Source organism: Pristiophorus japonicus, chromosome 3, assembly GCF_044704955.1.
Source record: "Pristiophorus japonicus isolate sPriJap1 chromosome 3, sPriJap1.hap1, whole genome shotgun sequence".
Taxonomy (NCBI): domain Eukaryota; kingdom Metazoa; phylum Chordata; class Chondrichthyes; family Pristiophoridae; genus Pristiophorus; species Pristiophorus japonicus.
Window position 1 is genome coordinate 37918868 of NC_091979.1, and position 24340 is coordinate 37943207.

Here is a 24340-nt window from a genome sequence, read left to right on the forward strand (position 1 = left end):
ATGTTGTCAAAAATAATGTACCATATGTTTGCAATAATAAAATGCAAATGGATGCATGAAAAGCAAATACTGGGTTAACTGGTCAAAGACCTCATGACCATTACATTTAAATTAATTTGTTGATGACAATAATTAGTTAGCATTATTGAATCTCCACATCAAGAGTTTGACCTTGGCTTTTTCATGAAATGTGGTTGATGTAAGGCTGAGTCAGCACAATTCACTCTCAATATTCCTGGGGTGTGGTCAAAGACCGGTGACTGTGCCTTTACAATGATGAGTGGCATGGGAGAGGGGGATGTGAGGGGTGGACATGAGATAAACAATCATTTTTTTAGTACAAAATTTTACAAGAAATATGGCTTATAAATATTCAGAGGCTGCTTCTTAATGCTTTTCAATCAAGCATGCTTGACCTTTTGTTACAAGTCTGAGATGAATTTGTTTTACCAGTATGACTAATATCTTAAAGTTGGCACAGTCAAACACTAATGTAATTCTGTTTTTGAATCAGTTTGTAGAATAAGCAATGCCAGTATCATTACAGCTTTGAAAAATAGAGCATTTACCAAAATGCATGTTCAGAAGTGTAATTGAATTTTTTGTAAATGTGAATTTTTTTGGGGGCTTTTCATTTGTGACCACTCTTCCAAATCTGTGGTCACAGCCAAAGCGGGAGGTGGTTTGGGGTAATGGTGCACTTGGCTGCTAGGTTTCCTTTTCACGCACTAATGAACAGGCATCTGGCTGTTGGTTTGTTTCAGCACATTGACCCATCCTGTAGGAAGCGAACGTACAGTGTGTGACTGGGAACTCCTGCCAATTGATTTTCTTTTCTCTCTCAAGCATGAGGCTTTGTAATTTTGGAGCTGCTGTGGAGCTTCTGCAGGATACTAATTAAATAGCTCATTGAAACACGCTTCTTTTGAGGCACACAACGGGATATTGTACTTTGGACACTGAGGCTATACAATGGATTCAGTTCAGCAGTGTGTCAGAAGTCAGGGCCGAAACTTTGAAAGCCATTTTGAAGCCCGAGTGCATTTTTTTTTTAAAGAAGCATTCCATGTCTTTGGCAGTATTTTCATGTTTCCACATAGGTTTCTTTTAATGGAAGCCAGCAATTCCTTTGTTTAATAAAACTGTAAATTTTCCCATAACAATCCAGCTGAGGAATTTATATTCAAGATAATATCAAAACGTTAAGACCACATCGCAACAACTGTAAAGCAGGCATGTTGGATCACGCTTAAATGTGGCCTTGGGCACAAATGTTTTTGTCTTCTGTATGAGTGTCCCATGCTAAAATTTGGTGAGATTGGTACAAAATGAGCTGAAGAGATCTTTGTATACTTAAGGTCTTGTGGTTGCCTAAAGCAAAGCAAAATGAAATGAAGTTCAAAAGAGATCATTTGCTACCCTTTTCAAGCAAAGGGATTTGATGTGTATAGTTTGTGGCTTTTAGTGTGTAAAGTCAAATGCATCTCGTTTGATTTTTTTCTTCTGTATTGTATGGAATAGTTTGGGAAGGAGAGGATAAAACGGTACAAATTATCTCTGTTCTATTTTTACAGCCTGGAACAGCCAGTAGTCCAGAAAGGTGAATTTAGCTTGGATAATGTATATTATGGAGAAACACTTCAAAGTTATTCAATCAACTTCATATGGAAACTAAAGACATTTAGTAAGCAGTCCATTTGTACAGTTGAAAAACTATTTTAAAGTTAACAGATTGAATTATCTGAATTGTCATTGTTAACTATGTTGAATGATGTTTTCAGTCAAGCTTTCTGCATTTAATCTCTAACCCTGACTCTCATTTTAATTGCATCATGCTAGTAAACATTTCCTGTGTTTTTTACAGGGAAGGCATTGAGGGATGCGTAGGCTTGGTATAGTTTTCAGGACAGTCAAATCCAGTGATTGTGTTTACTGTTTGGGGAGGAAGAGGGTGCGAGAAAGGAAAAAAAAAAGGATTGCATGATCGCTTGTTCTGACTTTTTTGCTCCTAATGCAGAAAAAAAGGTGGCCTGATGAGACAAATGTACATTAAATAGTGCTGCTTCTATGCTTGATGAGCTCTAGTGTCACATGTCTGTTGCACGCTGGTTTCTTAAGCGCAGGTCACTGAGTATGCATCATGTTATGCAGTAGATACACTAGTTGTAAATTCAGCTTAAATATCCAGGTATAACGAGGGCATATGTAATGAGCTTAAGTGGTTCACTTAAGTTGCCAAACAGCTTCCTCGATGGTTCACTGAATAAAGGCAGCATTTAACTTAGCCATACAGACTAGAGGATTTTTAGTTCAGTTGATGTATGATGCATTAGGAACAGGAGTGGACCTAGAGCTTGTTCGACCATTCAGTTAGATCATGACTTCTTAACTTCATCGACGAGCCTCGGTTATATATCCCTAGCAAAGATCTATCGATCCCCGTTTTGAAATTTTCAATTGACCCAACATCGTTTTTTTGGGGGGGCGTGGGTGGGAAGAGTGGCGAAAAAGAGCTGCAGTTTCTAGAAGCTGGGTATTCTACTCTGACTCACTAAAGCCTTTCCACCATCAACAAGGCATGTCAGGAATGTGATGGAATACTCTCCACTTGCCTGGATGAGTGCAGCTCCAACAACACTCAAAGCTTGACACCATCCAGGACAAAGCAGTCCGGTTGATTGGTACCTTAAATATTCATCCCTCCACCACCAGCACAATGTGTCTGCAGTGTGTACCATCTACAAGATGCAACTCTCCAAGGCTTCTCCGGCAGCACCTCCCACACCTGTGACTTCTTCCACCTAGAAGGACAAGGGCAGCAGGCTCATGGGAACACCATCACTTACAAGTTACCCACCATTCTGACTTGGAAATATTTTGATTTTTCTTCATTGTTGCTGGGAAAAAAAATCCTGGAACTCTCTCCCTAACAGCACCGTGGGAGTACCTTCACCACAAGGCCTGCAGTGGTTCAAGAAGGTGGTTCACCACCACCATCTTAAGGGCAATTAGGGATGGACAATAAATACTTGCCAGTTACACCCACATCCCATGGAAAAAGTGATTCCTGAGATCACCCCTGAACAGCCTAGCTCAAATTTCGAGGTTATACCCCCTTATTCTCTCTCTCTCTCTCACTCTCTCTCTCTCTCTCTCTCTCTCTCTCTCTCTCTCTCTCTCTCTCACTCTCTCTCTCTCTCATTATCCTTCACCTCACTTAGCTTACCCCTTAAACTTCTATACACAAGGAAATACAAGCCTAGTCTAATGATTTTACCCTTTAAACCCCAGTATCATTCTGGTGATTCTGCACTGCGCCCCTTCCTGAGGTGCAGTGCCAAGAACTGAATGCAGTACTCGAGATGTGGTCTAACCAGAGGTTTATACAACTGTAGCCGAACTTGCACCCTTGTATTCCAAAGCCCTTGCAATAAAGAGGAACATTCCATTAGCCTTGTAAATTATTTGTTGAACTTGTCCACTAGCTTTGTGATTTTTGTACATGGACTCTTTTTAAATTTTCTCTGCTTTTCCATAGTTTCGAGCAGCTCACCATTTAGAAAATTCTCTGGTCTATTTTTCTTGGGTCCAAGGTGGATGACCACATACTTCCCCACATTGAACTCCATCTGCCATAGTTTTGTCAACTCACTTAATCTGTCAATGTTCCTTAATTTTCTTCTATCTATGCTACTTACTATGCCACCTAACTTAGTGCCGTTACCAAATGTGTATATACGGCTCTCTTCCTTTCATCGCATACATTGTATATGATGAAAGGCTGAGGCCCCAGTACATATCCCGGGGCAATACCACAAGTCAACATCTTACCAATTGGAGTGCATACCCATTATCCCTACTCGTAAACAATTCCCTACCCATGCCAATAGGTTGTCTCCAATACCATGCACTTTAATTTTTACTAAATCTCAAGTGGAACCTTATCAAATGACTTCTGGAAGTTCATATAAAATCCATAGGCATTCCCATATCTACCACACTGTAACCTCCTCAAATAGATTAGATAGGCATGGATTTCACTTTTTATAAATCCATGCTGGCTCTCTGATCAGTTCATATTTGACCAAGTGCTCAGGCACTCTGTCCCTAACAGGTACTAGTAACTCGAAGTAGGACTAATGGGCATTTAATTTCCTAATTTAACTCTCCCATCTTTGTCACATAATGGAGTGACATTGACAATTTTCCACTCCAAGGGAACAATTCCTGAATCAAGAGTTTGCAAGATCATGACTAACTCTAGTAAGTTCCTCCCCATTATTTATTTTTGTTTTTCCTCATTATCTGATCTTATCTGGAGTGGCAGCAGAAGTGTTATGATTGGCCTCCGTACCCACCAGTGGAGTTGATGGATGGGAAATCAGGCAGAGTACTTTACTGATTGGAGTCCATTGACATGAGAGAGATGGTGAATTTGTAAGTTGGCCCTGCTAAAGAACTTGCAGTTGATGTGTAATTTTATAAAAATGCCAGGTGATCTGCCATGAGTGCAGGGAGGTCTTACTGCAGTTGTACAGGGCCTTGGTAAGTCCACACCTTGAATAAATATTGTGTACAGTTTTGGTCTCCTAATCTGAGGAAGGACGTTCTTGCTATTGAGGGAGTGCAGCGAAGGTTCACCAGACTGATTCTCGGGATGGCAGGACTGACATGAAAGACTGGATCGACTCGGCTTATAGGGCCCAAGTTTCCACACGATTTAAAAAAACAGGCGCCCCTCCGAGCTGGGTGCCCGTTTTTCGCGCCTAAAACAGCACTGGAAAAAAAACGCGCGATTCTGGAGCGCCCTGCAGCGCCTTGTCTGTTTGACGTGGCGCCCAGGGGGGCGGAGCCTACACTCGCGCCGATTTTGTAAGTGGGAGGGGGCGGGTACCATTTAAATTAGTTTTTTTTCCTGCCGCAACGCTGCGCGTGCGCGTTGGAGCATTCGCGCACGCGCAGTGTGAAGGAAACATTGGCACTCGGCCATTTTTGTAGCTGTTTAATTTTTGAACATTTTTTAATAAAAGCACATTGCCATCAGCACATCAGCACTGAGAAGGCTGCAGGAAGCCTCAAAGTTGAGGCAGCCGTTTCCCTCCCCCTCCCCCTCCCCCTCCCCGCTCACCGTCGGGAACAAACGGCTGCCTCCTCTTTTCCCCCCACCCCCCCCGGGAACGAACGGCTTTCCCCCCCGCGGGAATGAACGCCTTTCTCCCTCCCCCAGCCCGCCGCAGGAACGAACGGCTTTCTCCTCCCCCCCCCCCCCCCCCCCTCCCCCGCCGCGGGAACGAACGCCTGCAGCATTCTCCCTGGCTGAAGCACTTTCACACAGGTAGGAAGATGGTTTATTTAATGTTTTCTTTGCTTATAAATGTTTATTCAGGTTGGATTTATTTGTATAATATTTGTAGAAGTATAAATAAGGATTTATTATAGAATTTAATGACTTTCCTTTCTTCCCCCCCCCCCCCCCCCCCCCCCTCCCCACCTCGTTCTGGATGCCTAATTTGTAACCTGCGCCTGATTTTTTTAATGTGTAGACAAGGTTTTTTTCAGTTCTACAAAAATCTTCACTTGCTCCATTCTAAGTTAGTTTGGAGTACGTTTTCACTGTGGATACTTTGAAATCAGGCGTCAGTGGCCGGACACACCCCCTTTTGAAGAAAAAATTCTGTTCCAAAGTGGAACTGTTCTAACTGACTAGAACTGCAGAAAAAAAAATGTGGAAAATTGCAATTTCTAAGATAGTCCGTTCTCCACCAGTTGCTCCTAAAAATCAGGTGCAAATCATGTGGAAACTTGGGCCCATAGTCACTAGAATTTAGAAGAATGAGGGGGGATCTAATTGAAACATATAAAATTCTGACGGGATTCGACAGGTTAGATGCAGGAAGAATGTTATGGATGTTGGGGAAGTCCAGAACCAGGGGTCACAGTAAGGGTAAGGGGTGTAAGCCATTTAGGACTGAGATGAGGAGAAACTTCTTCACTCAGAGAATTGTGAACCTGTGGAATTCTCTTACCACAAAGTTGTTGAGGCCAGTTTTTTTAGATATATTCAAAAGGTAGTTAGATGTGATCCTTACAGCTAAAGGGAACAAAGGGTATGGAGAGAAAGCAGGAATGGGGTATTGAAGTTGCATGATTAGCCATGATCATATTTAATGGTGCAGGCTCAAAGGGCCGAATGGTCTACTCCTGCACCTATATTCTATGTTTCTATGTCTGTGCTAATACATAAAGAATGGAAACTTGGACTCGGTACTGAGGGCAGCTAATGGGAATTTCTTTCCACTCCCACCCCATTTTTTTTTTGTATCGTTTATGTCTCCTGGTCCAAATCTAGAAATATCCCAGTTCTATACCCCAACTCTTTGTGTTTCCACTTCTACAATCCTACAGTTTTTTAAAACTTGGAACTTGGCATTCCTTAACCACCATGACCATTTTGTTGGTGCTCCTCTAATTCTGCCCTCTTGAGTATCCCTGATAATCGCTCAACCATTGGTGACTGTGCCTTCTGTTGCCTCTGCCCTAAGCTCTGGAATTCCCTGCCTAAATCTCTACCCCTTTCTTCCTTTTAAGACGCTCCTTAAAATTACCTCTGACCAAGCCTGCCCTAATTTCTACTTGTGCAGCTCGGTTTTAACTTTTTTGTCTCAATACTCCTGTGAAGTGCCTTGGGAGGTTTCACTACGTTAAAGGCGCTATATAAATACAAGTTGTTTTGTCTCTTTCGGCTCATTTCAGTCTTGGACATTTAAATTTGCCTATTAGCTTATTTTGCTCAATACAGAAGAAGCCATTAGTGTTTAATGTATACTTAATTTTCAAGAACATGCTTCCTCTCCCATAGAAGTTGATACAGCATTAGTTGGCCACTTGAAATTCGTATTTGTCATACCAAGAGCCATTTAAAATTGGCATATTTGGAATTGGCCGATGTTCTGTTGAACAATTGTAATTAGACATGTCTTAATAGCTTGTTCCACTGTTTCTCAGAGGTGTCCCGAGGCAGGCAAACAAATGTGCACTACAGCATCTGTTTTTGTTTGTATTTTGAGGGACGTTAGTAAGTTGGTAAAGCAGGTAGCAATAAGCATTTGGCTGTTTTTGGCCTGCTGATGGCATGTACTTCACACCATTTTTATTGGTTTGAGATAATTGAGTGTGCTGTGTGTTTGGCATTCTTGCTCTTGATTGAAAAAATATGCATTAATTTACTAAAGTTCTCTTAGTGAGCAGCCTCTGTTCAGCACTAGACGCTCAAGTAGGAGAAATTGGTTGGGACAAGAGTTTACTAGCCATTAAATCAAGTGTATGCTGTGTATGAGTCGCATCCACTAATTCCCAGATCTGCTTTTGCTGATGCCTGTAATTCATTGGGGTTAAAATTCCAGTCTCGCTGGGTCTGTACGAAGTGCGCACGTACCCGGCAAGGCCTCAAAAGCTGGTTTTCGGGATGCCATTCGCTGAATACTGGCTTTTCCGATCTGTCGATTTCTCTTGACAGATCCTCCGCATCCCCGGGAGAAGGACATTCGCACGGGAGAGATTGGGCTATTTGCCCAAGTCCTGCCCAGCGCAAGTCCTTCAAACTCTTAGACTTGGTGAAAGCAGGCGCATAGCCTAATTTTACCAGCATAAGAGTTTTGAAAACATATAAAATTTAAATACACCTTTTTTTTAACAGTAAAAACCCTGTCCATTAAAGTAAGTTTATTTTTAACACTATTACAACACATTAAAACAAATTACCCCAAAAATGTTTTTTCCTAAAACATTTAATTGCATTTAATTTCAATTAATTTTAAATGTGAGGTGTTTTTTATTTTATTTATTTATTTGTTTGGTTGTTTTAGGGGGTTTTCTCATTGATAGTAATGGAAACTCTCTCAAACGAACTCTGGAACCAACAGGCAGATTTTTTTTTCGGGTCGGAGGCGTTTATACAAAGGAAGCCTCCGACCTCAATTTTAGGCCCATTAACTTGTGCAATAATTCCAACTGCTGTCAAATGCACTGCCACCATAGAAATTAATCTTGTAACATCCAGTTCTATCCTTCCTTGGAGTATGAATTATTTTGGTTTTGCCTTGGAATCACCAGCGCAGTCTCCTTTGTGTCTGAAAATGTTAAAATAAAAGCCCGTTCATTTACTGTCTGCCTTTTATTGACGTTTATCGCCCTCCTATATTTGCATTTCTTAAAGGTTCAGATTGGGAAGTCATGAATGGACATAGGAACGTATAGGATTGGAAGATTCTGCAGTCCATCTGGCCAATCCCAAAAACTAATGATGCTCAGTCACCTATTCGGAGTGTCTAAGGCGAGGATGAAGAGAGGTTTTGAGAACTAAGATTTCTAAATCTTTGGCATTAAATTGACAGCGATACGATTCTCAACAATTCTAAACAGTTTATTAAACATACACTTATCAGCAGTCGTCGTTGCCCTACAGCTGTTTCTTAGTTACAACAAATACAATGCTACAATAATTTTATAAAAAGGTATACATTCACTTTCCTCTGGCTGAACACATGGATTACTGTTTCAACTGGTCTTCAGCAGGAGGTCTGCCATGTGTTCAAGAGAAAAGGAGAAAAAAGCAGTCTGTCCTTGGGTTTTTATATCCCATAGTTCCATTGTGCCCAAGTTTCGAGCCGCGCCTAGAACGGCGCAGTCCCGACCTGGACGCCCGTTTTTCGCGCCACAAAGTGCGCCTAAAAAAACCCCTCCAGATTCTCCACCTCCCTGCTGGCCCTCGGCGCAGCGCAGCAGGAGCTGTAGGGGGCGGAGCCAGGTCCCTGCGCTGAAAACAGTGACGGGACCTCTGCACATGCGCGCTATAGTGGCCGCGCAAGTGCAGTAGCTCCAGGCGCCCGAAACTGTGGAAGAGGCCCAAAGCACGCAGCCCCTAGCCCTGGCCGAATGGCCTCACTGGGGCTGCGTGAATAAGGCTCCTCCCACGGCCAGCTCCTGCTTCTCAACCCCTCCCGACTCCCGACACCCCCCCCCGGACCGGACCCGACACCCACTTCCCCCGCCCCCGGAACGGACCTGACCTCCCTCCCCCCGACCTGACCTCCCTCTCCCCTCCCCCCGACCCGAACCGACCGACCCAACGCCACCTACCTGTTGATCTGGTGCTGGGGACGAGCCCGGCCTGTTCAACCTCCCTCCCCCTTCTCCTTCTCCTTCTCTTCTCCCCCCCCCCCCCCCCCCAATCTCCTTTCTTCTCCCCCATCCCTCCCTGTCAGAAACACAGACACTGACAGAGAATGAGACACACACTGAGGGGGGCATCCCAGCGCTGCAGTCGGTAAGTAGAAAATGTTTTATTTATTGATTTTTTTAAAAATTACTAATTTTTTTGATTGATTTATTGGTTGATTTATTGATGTCTTTATCATTTATTATTGATGATGGCTCTTTATTTGTAAAACTGAAGTGTTTAATGTTTGTAAACTTCCCTTTAAACACCCCCCCCCCCCCCACCATTCCCTACGCCTGATTTGTAACCTACGCCTGATTTTCTCTAAAGTGTAGACAAGGTTTTTTTCGAGCGTACAAAAATCTTCATTTACTCCATTCTAAGTTAGTTTGGAGTAAGTTTTTACTCATGAAACTTTGAAAACAGGCGTAAGTGGCTGGACGCGCCCCCTTTTGAAAAAAAAATTCTGTTCCAAAGTGAAACTGTTCTAACTGACTAGAACTGGAGCAAACTAAATGATGAGAATTCCGATTTCTAAGATACCCCGTTCTACACCAGTTGCTCCTAAAAAATCAGGAGCAAATCATGTGAAAACTTGGGGCCATTGTTCCTCCAAAAGCCTCTGGATTGGACCTTGGTTCCAGGGCAGTTCCTTATTGGCTCTCCTCACTCATGTCTGCTGGACTGGCCCAGCCATCCCTTGATTTGATTTAATGGGTTTCCAGTTAAGACAATACACAACCACCATCTAAGAGGTCTGTGAGCTTCCATTTTGAATCTTTCAGAACTGTTTTTGTATAGTCTATACTTTCAACATTTATACATACACAATCAATTTTATTCTTGCAGGACTTTTTTTAAGTTTGAGAGCTGCAGATGCAGGGAGATCCAAAGCAGCTGGGTTACTATCTGTTCATATAGTTTGGAAGTTGCATTTTAATTTGTGTCCTCACTGCAGTACATATGACTTGTTCATATTTAACAAGGGAACACTCAAAATTATTTATAGCCATTTGGCTAAATAGGATATTGTGCGTAACACTGCTGGTTGGTCAAGAGGTTTGTGCATTTTTTGACATCTTTAATAGTATATGTACTATAGCGGAATAATTTCCATATACCTTAATGTTAAAACTTGTTTTTCTTATTTTATTCCTAGTTATGCTCCCTTTAAAGTTGCTTCTACAAAAAATGTTTCAGTCTCTGGTGGCTACTTGGATTTCTGTTCTGTTGTCTGACAGACTTTATGTAGTTGAAGTGACCATTTGTTAACATGAGGATTTTTTGCATTTGATTTCTTCATTTTTAAACAATCTTTTATTAAAAAATATATATATATTTCTCCGTTTAACAGCTTTTTTTTATATGTATCGTAATCTGAAAATAGCATGCACACAATGTCACCAGGAATATTTTGCAATGTATTGATCTAAATCTATTTTTTCCCCTGAGTTGGCTTCTTGCTGGTTCTTTTTTGTTACTTTTTTCATGAGTTTTGACTGGTGCCAAGTTTGGTTCTCAATCAGGAATCTCAAACACTAGTTAGGCCATGGCTAGACTGCTGCGTACAATTCTGGTTACTTCACAGGAAAGATGTGATTGCACTAGAGAGGGAACAGAGGAGATTCATAAGTATGTTGCCAGGACTGGAGAATTTTAGCTATAAGGAAAGATTGGATAGGCTGGGGTTGTTTTCTCTGGAACAAAGGAGACTGAGGGGAGACTTAATAGAGGTATATAAAATTGAGGCCTAGATAGGGTGGATAGGAAGAAGCTTAGGTCAATAACCAAGGGGCATGGATTTAAAGTAACTGGTAGAAACATTGGGGCCAAGTTTCGGCCTGAGTTGCTCCTTTTTTTTTTGGAGTATCTTAGAAATTGCAATTCTCGGCATTTAGTTTGCTCCAGTTCTAGTCAGTTAGAACAGTTTGTTTGGAACAGATTTTTTTTCAAAGGGGGGGCGTGTCTGGCCACTTATGCCTGTTTTGAAAGTTTAGGCAGTGAAAACATACTCCAAACTAACTTTAGATTGGAGTAAGTGTAGATTTTTGTACGCTCAGAAAAACCTTGTCTACACTTAGAAAATCAGGCATAGGTTACAAATCAGATGTAGGGAATGGCGGGGGGGGGGGGGGGGGGTTTAAAGGGAAGTTTACAAACATTAAACGCTTCAGTTTTACAAATAAAGAGCCATCATCAATAATAAATGATAAATACATCAATAAATCAACCAATAAATCAAAAAAAAATTAGTAAATAAAAAAAATTTAAAAATCAATAAATAAAACATTTTCTACTTACTGACTGCAGAACCGGGAGACCTCCAACAGTGTGCTGGGACGGCCCCCCCCAGTGTGTGTCTATCTGTGTGTGTGTGTCTCACTCTGTCAGTGTCTGTTTCTGACAACGTGGGGGGGGGAAGGAAGGTGAGGGGGGCGGGGGGGAGGGAGAAAGGTCGGGTCCGGTCGGGAGGTGAGCCTTATCCACGCAGCCCCGGTGAGGCCATTTGGCCACGGCTAGGGGCTGCGTGCTTCGGGCCCCTCCCACAGTTGGGCGCCTGGAACTACTGCACATGCGCGCGCCCACTGTAGCGCACATGTGCAGAGGTCCCGGCACTGTTTTCAGCGCAGGGACCTGGCTCCGCCCCCCACAGCTCATGCTGCGCCGCGCCCAGCCCCAGAGGACCTGCAGGGAGTCGGAGGATAGGTGAGTTTTTTTTTTAGACGCGGCCCGAAACTTGGGGCCCATTAGAGGGGAGTAGAGGAGAATTGTTTTCACCCAGAGGGTGATGGGGGTCTGGACCTCGCTGATTGTCCATGTTCTAAATTGCACCAAGTTCCGTTCACCCCTCTCCCCTGTGCTCGCTGACCTACAGTGGCTCCCAGTTAAGCAACGCCTCAATTTTCAAAATTTCCATCATTGATTTCAAATCCCGCTAATGCCTTACTACTCCCTATCTCTCAATCTCCTCCAGCCCCCCCCCCCCCCCCCCAATTATAATCACTCAACCATTGGTGGCCATGCCTTCTGTTGCCTTGGAACTAAGCTCTGGAATTGCCTGCCTAAACCTCTCTGCCTCTCTCTCTCATTCCTCCTTCAAAACGCTCCTTAAAACCTACCTCTTTGACCAAGCTTTTGGTCACCTGTCCTGATTTCTCCTTGTGTGGCTCATTCAAATGTTTTGTCTTCTAATATTCCTATGAAACACCTTTGGACGTTTCATTACGTTAACGACGCTATATAAATACAAGCTGTTGTTGCCTGAAAGAGTGTTAGAGGCAGAAACAGTCATTGCATTTAAAAAGTACTTGGATATGCACTTGAAGTGCTGTAACCTATAAGGCTACGAGCAAGAGCTGGGATAGGCTGGATAGCTCTTTTTTTGGCTGGCACAGACATGATGGGCCGAATGACGACGACCTGTGCCGTAAAATATCGATGATTCTAACCTGGGATCTCTGTGGCTCTGCCACAAGTTGGTGCATTTACCTTTTAAACAATCAGGAGAACCAAAGTATATATTTCTAGCGGCAAAAATGTATTGACACAGAAATAGTACTTTTTTTAAATTACCACCTTGTTGGTTTAACTTCAAAGTATTGGCAACCATTAGAAGAATTGATGCAGAGGCATTTTGCCTAAATGCAGTGTGATCTTGTTTTCCCATGTGCACCGTTGTCACTTAATAACTCCAATAGCGGTCATAGTCCAAGGATAAGGGGTAAGCCATTTAGGACTGATGAGGAGAAACTTCTTCACCGAGAGTGGTGAACCTGTGGTGAATTCTCTACCACAGAAAGTTGTTGAGGCCAATTCACTAAATATATTCAAAAAGGAGTTAGATGTAGTCCTTACTACTAGGGGGATCAAGGGGTATGGGGTACTGAAGTTGCACGTTCAGCCATGAACTCATTGAATGGCGGTGCAGACTCGAAGGGCCTACTCCTGCACCTATTTTTCTATGTTTCTATTGTATTGTGGTTGGCAGGAATATTTGTATCATAATTTATTTCAGACAAGTAACTGATTTTGGTGAATTCATTTAGAACTATCGCTAATCCTAAAATTAATTTTCTGAAAGAATCTGAAAAATGTCCATGTATTAAACGCTAATGTTTTTTTTGTAGACCCCGTGTGGACAGTAATGACATCGCGCTTCCGGTTGCCAGCTGGCAGGACTTACAATGTACGAGCATCAGAACTGGCTAGAGACAGACAACACACAGAAGTGGTGTGCAACATACTTCTCCTGGATAACACTGTTCAAGCTTTCAAGATTAATGTAAGTTGATATAAAATCTTTTGAATGTGAGACAATCTTTTACTCTTTACTTCCATCCAATGGTGTTGTCAAAACTTGTGAAAAAGAGAAGGTAACAAATGGTGATGCTGAAAAGATTGGTTCTTTGGAAGAAAAAATATGTACTCTAGTTCTGTCCATTTTATTTTTTAGTTTCACTATTTTGATGCAGTGCTCTAATTTCAGGAAATGAAAAACACTTTTTTGAAGTATAGGAGAAAGAGTTGATGGAAAACAGCACTTGTGAGCGAAGAAACTGCAGTAGGCTGGACCAGCCTGTACTACATGCTGGAGGAGAATAGTGTATTGAGAACGAGTAATAATGTTTCAGTCTTCGGTGCTAAAACTAGTGCCAAATCTGACTCACTTTAAAAATAATGAAATGTCCTTGTACATTACCAGATGGATGTGTAACTCCTGTAGCTGATCATTAAAATTAATTATGCTTTCCTTGTTTCTATTTGGAGAAGGCTATATGCATGAGGAGGAAGCGATAGCACAGTGACTGAGCAATTTTGACTAAAGAATGGATGTGTTTTCCTTGTATCTCTTTCCTCCCCCCCACCCCCATCATGGCATCAGATGCTAGTGCTCTGGAGGGTGAAGAGGTTTTCACATTCTATATAGCGTACTCCAATATAATTACAGCAGCTCATGCTCCTCTCAGGATATGAACTGTTTTCCTCTTTAGTTCCTCCTCTTTACTCCGTTCCCTAGCCACTGACCCCATCCCTCTCCCCAACTTAGGCTGAACTACACTGTTCACAACCTTGATGTCATATTTGACCCTGAAATGAGCTTCCAACCATATATCATCTGAGGCTGAAGCCCTCATCCATGCCTTTGTTACCTTTAGACTTGACTGTTGCAAAGCACTCCTAGCAGGCCTCCCAATATTCTACCCTATGTAAACTAGAGGTGATCCAAAACTCGGCTGCCCATGTCCTAACTCGCACCAAGTCCTGCTCACCCATCACCCCTGTGCTTGCTGACCTACATTGCCTCCCAGTTAAGCAACGCTTCGAATTCAAAATACTCATCCTTGTTTTCAAATCCCTCCACTACCTGTTAACCTGTGGAATTCCCGACCGCAGAGTTGTTGATGCCAGTTCATTGGATATATTCAAGAGGGAGTTAGATATGGCCCTTACGGCTAAAGGGATCAAGGGTATGGAGAGAAAGCAGGAAAGGGGTACTGAGGTGAATGATCAGCCATGATCTTATTGAATGGCCTACTCCTGCACCTATTTTCTATGTTTCTGTGTTTACCTCGCCCCTGCCTATCTCTCATCTCCTTCAGCCCCACAACTCCCCGAGATATCTACATTCCTCTAATTCTGCCCTCTTAAGCATCCCTAATTATAATTGTTCAGCCATCGGCCTGAGCTTTGGAATTCCCTGCCTAATCCTCTCCGTCTCTACTCCTCTTTCCTCCTTTTATGACGCTCCTTGAAACCTACCTCTTTGACCAAGCTTTTGGTCACTGCCCTAATTTCTCCTACATTAAAGGTGCTATAGAAATACAAGTAGTTTATAAATTTTCGGGATAATCTGGCATCTCGATAGATTTTTATTAAAGAAAAACAATGCCATTTAAATTCAATTTGAAGCTAACAGAATTAGTTCTTCAGTGGTTTGCCATATTATTGTTTTATTGTTCCAAAAAGCAAGAGTTGTACCAAAGTGGTGGTCCAGAAGCGTGCTACAAATCGCTAGCAGTGACCAGTGCACTGTAATGCATAAATGGTAATTTGTGGTACAGGTTAAGCATCCAAAGTCCGGAGTTCCGGAATCCGTAAAATGTTCCAGAATCCGGACCTGCTGACCTAGAGGTCCCCGCTGCCCAACCTCGGGCCTTGCCTAACCGTCACTGCCCTTACCTCTGCCTCCTTGCCGGCCCGCCTGAACACCACCTTCACGATGGGGCTCAACCAGCTCTTCGGCGGGGCCTGCCTGAGCACCTCCTTGGCGGCGGGGCCCGCCCGAACCGACGTTCTGAAATCCGGAAATACCCGAACCTGGGGGCGTTTCCGGATTTGTGATGTCAGAAAGAAGTTCCAAAATCAGGAATGCTCGAGCGCTCCGGATTCGGGGCACTGCACCTGTAATCGCTTCTGAAATCCCATTTCCACCATCACTTTATCCTTGCCCCTTGCTACATTTCTTTCCATTACTGCTGCTACTTTCTGCTAACTTGAGCAATGATAGAATGCTGATATCTGCTGTGGTGACAATAAATGGTTGTTTTATCATTGTTAGAACAGTGTGGGGATGTTCCTGCCCCTTGCAGTGTTTACTGGTGCTAGGAAAGTAAAGACATTGGTTGTAAAAACGGAAGGAAAATGACGAGTCAAGGGAAGTGTTTCATTCTCATTTATTGTATATTTTTCTATTTCGCTTGTCTTTTGAACTTGAGTGTTCTTGACCATAGTATGTTATAAATCTAGAAATCTAAACTTCATCTGTGCATTTCTTCAAAAGAATTTATGTGGAGCAGTATGAATTCTGAGGGATGTACAAGTGGGTATTCTTTGGCTTAGTGTTTTGTGCACTTTACATCATAGCCAGGAACTTTTCAGCATATTCTTTTGATACCTTGTATATTTGGGGTTGCTTTCAAGAAAGATTTGAAGTTAGTCTTGGGATTTCAATTTGATTCAAAAGTTATTGTTTTATAAATGTGGTGTGTAAGGCTTCCTGGGAAATCTTAGTTTATACCAGTAGTAATAAAGTAGAATTAAACTCTGCATTCCCTTTTCTAACGAGAATTAACCGATGCTTTGGTTAAACTGCTTTGGTGTTTGTCCCACCTCCCCCACTGTTAATATTTTCCACAATTCCATCACCTTCTTACTAAAACCTGCCAAATTTCTTACTCTCTTGATACCCTTAACTTTAAACTGTGTCCCAGAATTCTCTAATCTTGTGCCCAGATTGTGGATCCCAAATGTTCCCTATTTTGAAGACAGTTTAGCCTGTAAGATACTGAACCATACAGACCAGGAAAGGTCTGCCTTACAGGAACTCTGCTGTGCTGGCATTGGATATGCTGTAGTTAACCTAAAAGGCCCGAGGTCAGGAAGGGGAAAAACTATTAGGATTCCCGTTCTAGGTTACCGTACAGTGACCCCTGTCAGAATTGCGAATGTGTGGACATTGAGTGAAGATAGAATTAGGATTGTCTGTGACATGCCTACAATTGTATAGCCAGTTGACATTCATCGTTCAAGATCAAACATGAACAGTGACCACCTAATGGGACCTTAGAGGGTGACTAAATTAGTCTCCCTGCAAGGCATCAATGTTTTTAAGTGAGGGGGCGGGGCGGGGGGGGGGGGCACCAATTGGCTGAAACACTAGGAAGGGGGTGGCGCAAGTGTAGCACTGTTGTTGTGTGTCTTGTGTGACCTTGAGGTAAAAGCCTAGTTTTGGACATAATTGTGTTGAGAACACACTTTCTGTGTTGCAATGGAATATGATCACAAAAAGGAAGGAAAAAACTACAGCTGCATAAATGATTCAGTTTATAAAAATCTAACCAAGCTTCAGTCTCCCAAGAGTCTCTCGCATTCATCATCTATTAGTCTCACTATCAGGGGCCCAGGGTATTGAAATCATTTTGTTCTGTCTAATTTTGACACTATTTAAGCAGTATGGTCCTGGCTCATAGGTTAGCCAAATTGCATGTGGAAATTGGTTGCACTAGTATTGAATTGTCCATGGGCTCATGGTGGTATCTAATGCTTTTTCATCGCAATCCAACTCAGTAATTTCCTGCCCTGCTAGAATATCTGTGCTTGCTGTTTAGACAAAATATTCAAAAGTTGTTAGAATAAAGAATAAAAAGGATTAGTTCTTGCAACTATTTGATTTTTGAAAAGTTCCTCTTTTTAAAATCCAGTGTCATTTTACAGTTGTAATTTATTTCCTGATCATTATTCCTCCACTATGCACCCTCATTATGATGGTCGTCGTCGTCTTTCGTATGGTAGTAGCAAATCAAATGTCAGTATCTAAGTTGGTTATCCAGGCCAAAGCTTCCGGTGTAACAGCGTGTATATCTTGTAGGCTACCTGTGAATTTCCTCAGAGGGCAGTGCTCTGATGTGCTCCAGGGTCTGATTAGGAGCTCCACAGTCACATGATGGGGTGCTTTAATCTCCCCCCTATGGAGAAGGTGGCAGCATCTAACATGACCAGTTCTGAGGCAGTTGATTATCCACTGTTTGCCAGGAAGCTTTGATCCTTCAGGTAGTACTGTGGGGTCCTCTAAGGAATCCATTCCGTATGTCGCAGTTCTTCCAAGCATTTTGCCATCGGTCATCAAGGCTGAGAGGAGACTGCTGAAGGGCTTTGGTGATGGTCCAAAATGGCTTTCTAGATTTGAAATGTGTTAGCGGTGGATTGGCATGTCTTTGCTGGTGTAGCGGTTGTATTATCTGGAGACTGCATATTTGAGGTGTGGCGGTGCGATGTTTGCAAGCACGGCCAGCCAAGGTGTTGGTATCGATAAAAGCATACCGGTGATAATTCTCATAATAGAATACAGCTGGATGTCAACGGATTTGACGTGGACTTGATAGCCATGCCGGAGAACAGTATTCCACTGTAGAGTACATGAGAGCAAGTGCTGCCGTAAGGAGTGTTTGAGCATCTGCTCCCCATGTGGATTCAGTTTCTGGATCAAGTTACCCGACTCTCGTTACTTCCCAAAGTTTTGGAGATGTTTGATATGACCTGGTGCAGTCAAGCATGACTCCTAAATAGGAGGGTTTTCTGCTGCAAACAGACTTTTAAAGCTTGGTTTGCTTGATGAGTGTGTCGAGGTAACAGTCTTCTGCAGGTTTGGCCGAAGTCTCCATCGGCAGAAGTAGGCCTACATCCTCTGTAAATCACTGGTCAGGGTCTCTTCAGTGATGGACAGATTCATATTTTGCGTGGCCAAGGCAGTGGCATCAGCTTATACGATGATCACCTATTCCTGCTCCTTCCCTATCTCTAACCTTTATTCCTAAACTCTCCATTTCATTGATTCCAGTCTTGTGCAATCTGACCTGAGCCAACTCAATTTCCCTAAAAATATTTCATTCAGTTACATGTATCCATGCTGTCATTGGGTATTCTGATGTACCAGTGGATAAATATGGTCACCCTGATTATCGCTGGTCACACATGTCATCTGTGTCTTAGACTTGTCCTTTAGGCCAATATGTGAATCTACAAAATTTCTGTCCTAGATTCAAGAAGTTTTAGAGTCTTGAAAGAATTGAGTACTACATACTATCCATGATGATTATAGTACAGGAAGGGCATTCTTTAAGGAGCATGGAGGGATGACTAGTGCCAAAAAGAACATTGTACTTTGCCGAAATGTTTTCTCCATGCTAATCAGATATTTTCTGAGCTTTCCTGCACTATAATAATATAATAATATTCTGATTCCTATTCTTTTGTTTTCCACATACACCTTCTTTCGAAGCAATATTTTGTGTTGGTTGAAATGGGTGCCAGGAAATCTGGGAATGGAATACTTTTCCCCCTCTCCTTCTCACCCCCCATTTCTTTCTCCCCCCCCCCCCCACCCCCTCCTTTCTTTCTTTCTTTCTTTCTTTCTTTCTTTCTCCCCCGTCCCTCCCCCTCCTTTCTTTCTTTCTCCCCCGTCCCTCCCCCTCCTTTCTTTCTTTCTCCCCCGTCCCTCCCCCTCCTTTCTTTCTTTCTCCCCCCACCCCCTCCTTTCTTTCTTTCTTTCTCCCCCCACCCCCTCCTTTCTTTCTTTCTTTCTCCCCCCACCCCCTCCTTTCTTTCTTTCTTTCTCCCCCCACCCCCTCCTTTCTTTCTTTCTTTCTCCCCCCACCCCCTCCTTTCTTTCTTTCTTTCTCCCCCCACCCCCTCCTTTCTTTCTTTCTTTCTTTCTCCCCCACCCCCTCCTTTCTTTCTTTCTTTCTTTCTCCCCCCACCCCCTCCTTTCTTTCTTTCTTTCTTTCTCCCCCCACCCCCCTCCTTTCTTTCTTTCTTTCTTTCTCCCCCCACCCCCTCCTTTCTTTCTTTCTTTCTTTCTTTCTCCCCCCACCCCCTCCTTTCTTTCTTTCTTTCTTTCTCCCCCCACCCCCTCCTTTCTTTCTTTCTTTCTTTCTTTCTTTCTCCCCCCACCCCCTCCTTTCTTTCTTTCTTTCTTTCTCCCCCCACCCCCTCCTTTCTTTCTTTCTTTCTTTCTTTCTCCCCCGTCCCTCCCCCTCCTTTCTTTCTTTCTCCCCCGTCCCTCCCCCTCCTTTCTTTCTTTCTCCCCCGTCCCTCCCCCTCCTTTCTTTCTTTCTCCCCCGTCCCTCCCCCTCCTTTCTTTCTTTCTCCCCCCACCCCCTCCTTTCTTTCTCCCCCGTCCCTCCCCCTCCTTCCTTTCTCTTTCTCGTCCCTCCCCCTCCTTCCTTTCTCTTTCTCGTCCCTCCCCCTCCTCCCTTTCTCTTTCTCGTCCCTCCCCCTCCTCCCTTTCTCTTTCTCGTCCCTCCCCCTCCTCCCTTTCTCTTTCTCGTCCCTCCCCCTCCTCCCTTTCTCTTTCTCGTCCCTCCCCCTCCTCCCTTTCTCTTTCTCGTCCCTCCCCCTCCTCCCTTTCTCTTTCTCGTCCCTCCCCCTCCTCCCTTTCTCTTTCTCGTCCCTCCCCCTCCTCCCTTTCTCTTTCTCGTCCCTCCCCCTCCTCACTCTGACAGTACCTTAACCCAAAGCTCACAGGAGCAGCTAGCTCCACCACACCATGGTATTGTCTGCTTCTGAGATGATGCCAAATAGTGATAAATTCTGTCGTGGGCCCGCATCCACTAGAACGGGAAATTTTGGGGGCATTTCGAGGTTTTTTTTCCATCCCATAAGCTTGTGCTGGAATTGAACACGGGACTCCAGGTGAAAGGACTGTGTCCAAACACACTCGTGAAAGATTATCATAGTGCAAAATGTGTTCCTCGTGAGAGCATTTTGCGTTCCAACTAAAACCAAATGTTTTGCTGTGCACTGCATCACATGTCTTCGTGGAAGTCTGCCATCTGTTTTCCTTTAATGTTGAATATTGTTTTGGTGTATAACTGGTATGAACAAAAACACTAGGAGCCTGTTTGATGTAATGTATGATAATCCACTGCATGTTTTATTACCTTGGGGGGTGGGGGGGGGGGGGGGGGGCGCGCGGAGGGGAGAGAGGGCAGTTTTCGAATGAATTTTTCGCATGCAAGATAATAGCACTTGTGCAATTCAAGTTCACTGCATGTTTAATGGTAAATGTAATAGAGATGGCTCTGGGTTTTATTGGATTGATTGGCTGCGCAAGGCATATTTTTGGTAAGCTCTGCTTGCTAATCGACTGAGTTTGAAACAATTACTCAGTACTCGTTTGGTACCTGAACTGTTGACACTTTTTTTCCATTTCCCCAAAAAGTGTGATTTCATTCTAATTGAGAGGAAGTTGTGTGATTTTGTTTTGGCAAGTCTCCCCAATTTGATGGGGAGGGGGGCGTTTGTCTTGTAAATGGGTTCTAGCTGTTGAGTTTGTGTTTTCCCATTTTATACTGAACTTTCCTCCCAACATTCCCCTCTGTTTCCTATTTGCTCCTAACTTTTCTGTGTTATCAATGCCGTTGTGTTTTTCTGTATAGTCTTTCAACTGCACTGCTACATTTTGAGATATTTCAGTGTTCTCAAATGCATAATTTTAAATAGTCCCCCCTCCTCTGTTTCATTCTTTCCTCATGGCACCTTATCCATAGTCTGGTTTTGACCATGCTTGTGCAGTTGATTCTGAGATTGAACATTGTATTGAGGGGAAAAAAAACATTAAAATGAGGGCTCCGTCACTGGCATGCCAACCTCAAATTAGCAAAAGCTGACCAGTGTTAGAGAGTGTTAAGACAGTATTAAGGTTTCAAGGTGGATATAAGCAGTCCTGGGATGGGAATCCGTTTTTAAAGTTTAAAAAAAAAATCTGAGCTTTTTGCTGTGGTGAATTTAAGATTTGGAAGACATTGAAGGTGCAAAACATATTCACAAGTTGGGAGTTGGGACATGCTACTCTCCATCCATTTTCAAAACTGCACATTTTCTGATATCTGGTGGATAGAAACCAGAGCTAGGCTGTAGAATAATGAGGGTGTACTTGCCTCACAGAATCATACTTGCCAGCCTCAAGTGGCAGCTCCAAGGCGAGTTGGTGATTGCTGGCACACTTTTCCAAAATCTTTGCCATTTTATTCCCCTTCCTCACCCTACCCTGGCACTGAATAAGAATGAAATGTTCATGGTGGGCATATATGATTCACTTCCTTGATTGTGCACTTTCTCTCCCTCTCCAGTATATTTTGCATCAGTCTCTGCCATATCAACAGATTTTACATCAGTTAACCATCTCTGCAGCATCGAAAGTTTGAAGTACTCACTGCTGTGTGCTATTTCATCCTGTCGGTTTGGTAGCTACCTGTTTGGTTATTCAAGCATCCAAGTTCCACACATGTGCAGAGAATTTTCTGATGGAACATTCTGGGGCAATCTTGAGGCAGCGTGGGGAGATGAAATCCCATGCTTATTTTTGTTGGTCAATGCTGACACGAAGGTACAACCCATTAAATGCTGTTGATTGGCATGTACGAATCCAAGCTCAATACTTATTGGCTTGGATGGACTATCATTTTTAGATCTGCGGATCCCTGGGGCCCCGGAGAGACTTCCCGGGGGTCCGCGACCGGAGCTAATTTCAAGCCGCCTACTCTATAAAACCAACAGAGTCAGTTCTTGCGAATTATTTTTAATGCCTGTACCCACCTTTTCTCAGGAAGAAGAACATAAGAAATAGGAGCAGGAGTAGGCCATTTGGCCCCTTGAGCCTGCTCCGCCATTCAATAAGATCATGGCTGATCTGATCCTGGCCTCAACTTTACTTCCCCGCACACTCCCCATAACCCTTGACTCCCTCATCATTCAAAAATCTGTATCACCAACTTAAATATATTCAATGACCCAGCCTTCACTGCTCCCTGGGGGTAGAGAATTCCAAAGATTCACTATCCTCTGAAGAAATTTCTCCTCATTTCTTTCTTAAATGCGCAACCCATTATTCTGAAACTATGCCCCCTAATTCTAGATTCCCTCATGAGGGGAAACATCCTCTCTGCATCTACCCTGTCAATACCCCTCAGAATAAGATCACCTCTCATTCTTCTCAACTCCAATGAGTACAGGCCCAACCTGCTCAACCTTTCTTATGACAAATCTCAGGAATCAACCTCGTGAACCTTCACTGAACTTCTTCCAAGACAAGTATATCCTTCCTCAAATAAGGAGACCAAAGCTGTATGCAGTATGCCAGGTGTGGTCTTACCAATACCATGTGCAGTTGTAGCAGGATTCTCTGCTTTTATACTCCAACCCCTTGCAATAATGGCCAACATTCCATTTGCCTTCCTGATTATTTGCTATACCTGCATGCTAACTTTTTCTGTTTCATGTACAAGAACTCCCAGATCCCTTGTACCTGAAGCATTTTGTAATCTTTCCCAATTTAAATAGCACATTCCTCTCAATCACTTTGCAACGAGCATTCCCTGCCAGTTGAACCGATTCCTCTCCCTGGCGCCGCGACCCTGTGCCATCCTCCCGGCATGAGGTCGGAGCGTGTGGGGGGGCCCTTCAAACACGTGTGTAAACAGGAACAATGCAGCTGTTGCAGAGCATGGCAGTGGGACAGTATCGTGGGGTGTCATGTTTCCAGCAGCAGCCCAGCATGTGCATGGGTTCTCGTGCCCTCACTCACCTTGGCCAGCCTGCTGACGGTTTTAAAAATTGTCCAGCACTAAGAGGCTAATAGCAGCCATCTGTTGCTCCGGAGTACCCAAAATTCGTGAGAAGCAGGCACACACATTTCAAATCGAAGTAAATACCTGCTTTCTTAAAAGCATTATTAAAGCACTCTTTACAAGCTGCACTTTCATATTATGAGTATTGTATACAATGTTCCCTGTTAGCTGGCATAGCTTCAGGGGTCCCGCGCATCTGGCTTGCCGGCTTTTCATTAGAAACGGGGCCATGTGGCCCGAAAATAAATTCCAGGGAACATTGATCATCTATTATAATTTAGTTGGGGGTGGGGGAGGGTGGCCCGTGGTTACTAATCTCTTTGAAAAGGGGTCCTTTAACCAAAAAGTTTGCGAACCACTGTTTTAGATGTTTAGGTTACGGTTGCCAACCATCTCTAGCGGCTTACTCGGGGAAGCAGATTCTTAGGCTTGTATCCTGACTTAACTTGTGTGACTTCTGCTTGGATATTGCCTAGCAATGGCTTATTAATTTTTTATCTTTTTTAACCATTGCCATCATCACAACTGTTTAACCATCTTTCCTTTAAAGCTCTTTGTAAACTCAGTAGAAATTTAATATCAGGTCAACTGATGTGGCAGATAAGTTGTTTCCTCAACATCCTGCTGTGCCTTCTTGGATTTTCACTTCTGAGAACTTGGTGCCTGCGGAGTGTTGATCGCATTTGATGCTTCACCAAATAATTTTTATTCACCAATTTGAGATATTTATGGAACAATGACATCTTTTTACTACAGCCAATTAACCTAGCCATCAATAACTTGTATTGTATAGAGCCTTTAACATAGTGAAACATCCCAAGGTGCTGCGCAGGAGTATTGAGGCCAAAAAATTGACACCAAGCCACAAGGAGATATTAGGGCAGATGACCAAAAGCTTGGTCAAAGAGGTAGGTTTTAAGAAGCATCTTGAAGGAGGATAGAGAGGTTTAGGCAGGGAGTTCGAGCTTTGGGGCCGAGACAACAGAAGGCACGGCCA

General features: G+C 43.3%; 1 protein-coding gene across 6 annotated transcripts in view; it reads left to right on the top strand.

The window, feature by feature from the left end:
- The window catches only part of ptpn4a (protein tyrosine phosphatase non-receptor type 4a), a 287492-nt gene that overhangs the window by 55714 nt on the left and 207438 nt on the right, over nucleotides 1-24340 (top strand). For 3 of the 6 annotated variants that reach the window (XM_070875282.1, XM_070875281.1, XM_070875278.1), the window contains exons 2-3: nucleotides 1575-1684; nucleotides 13345-13499. In XM_070875282.1, the coding sequence (XP_070731383.1) occupies nucleotides 13362-13499 (138 nt within the window). In that variant the 5' untranslated portion in view covers nucleotides 1575-1684; nucleotides 13345-13361. The remainder of the gene's footprint in view (nucleotides 1-1574; nucleotides 1685-13344; nucleotides 13500-24340) is intronic. The other 3 variants (XM_070875277.1, XM_070875279.1, XM_070875280.1) reach the window with 1 other exon arrangement.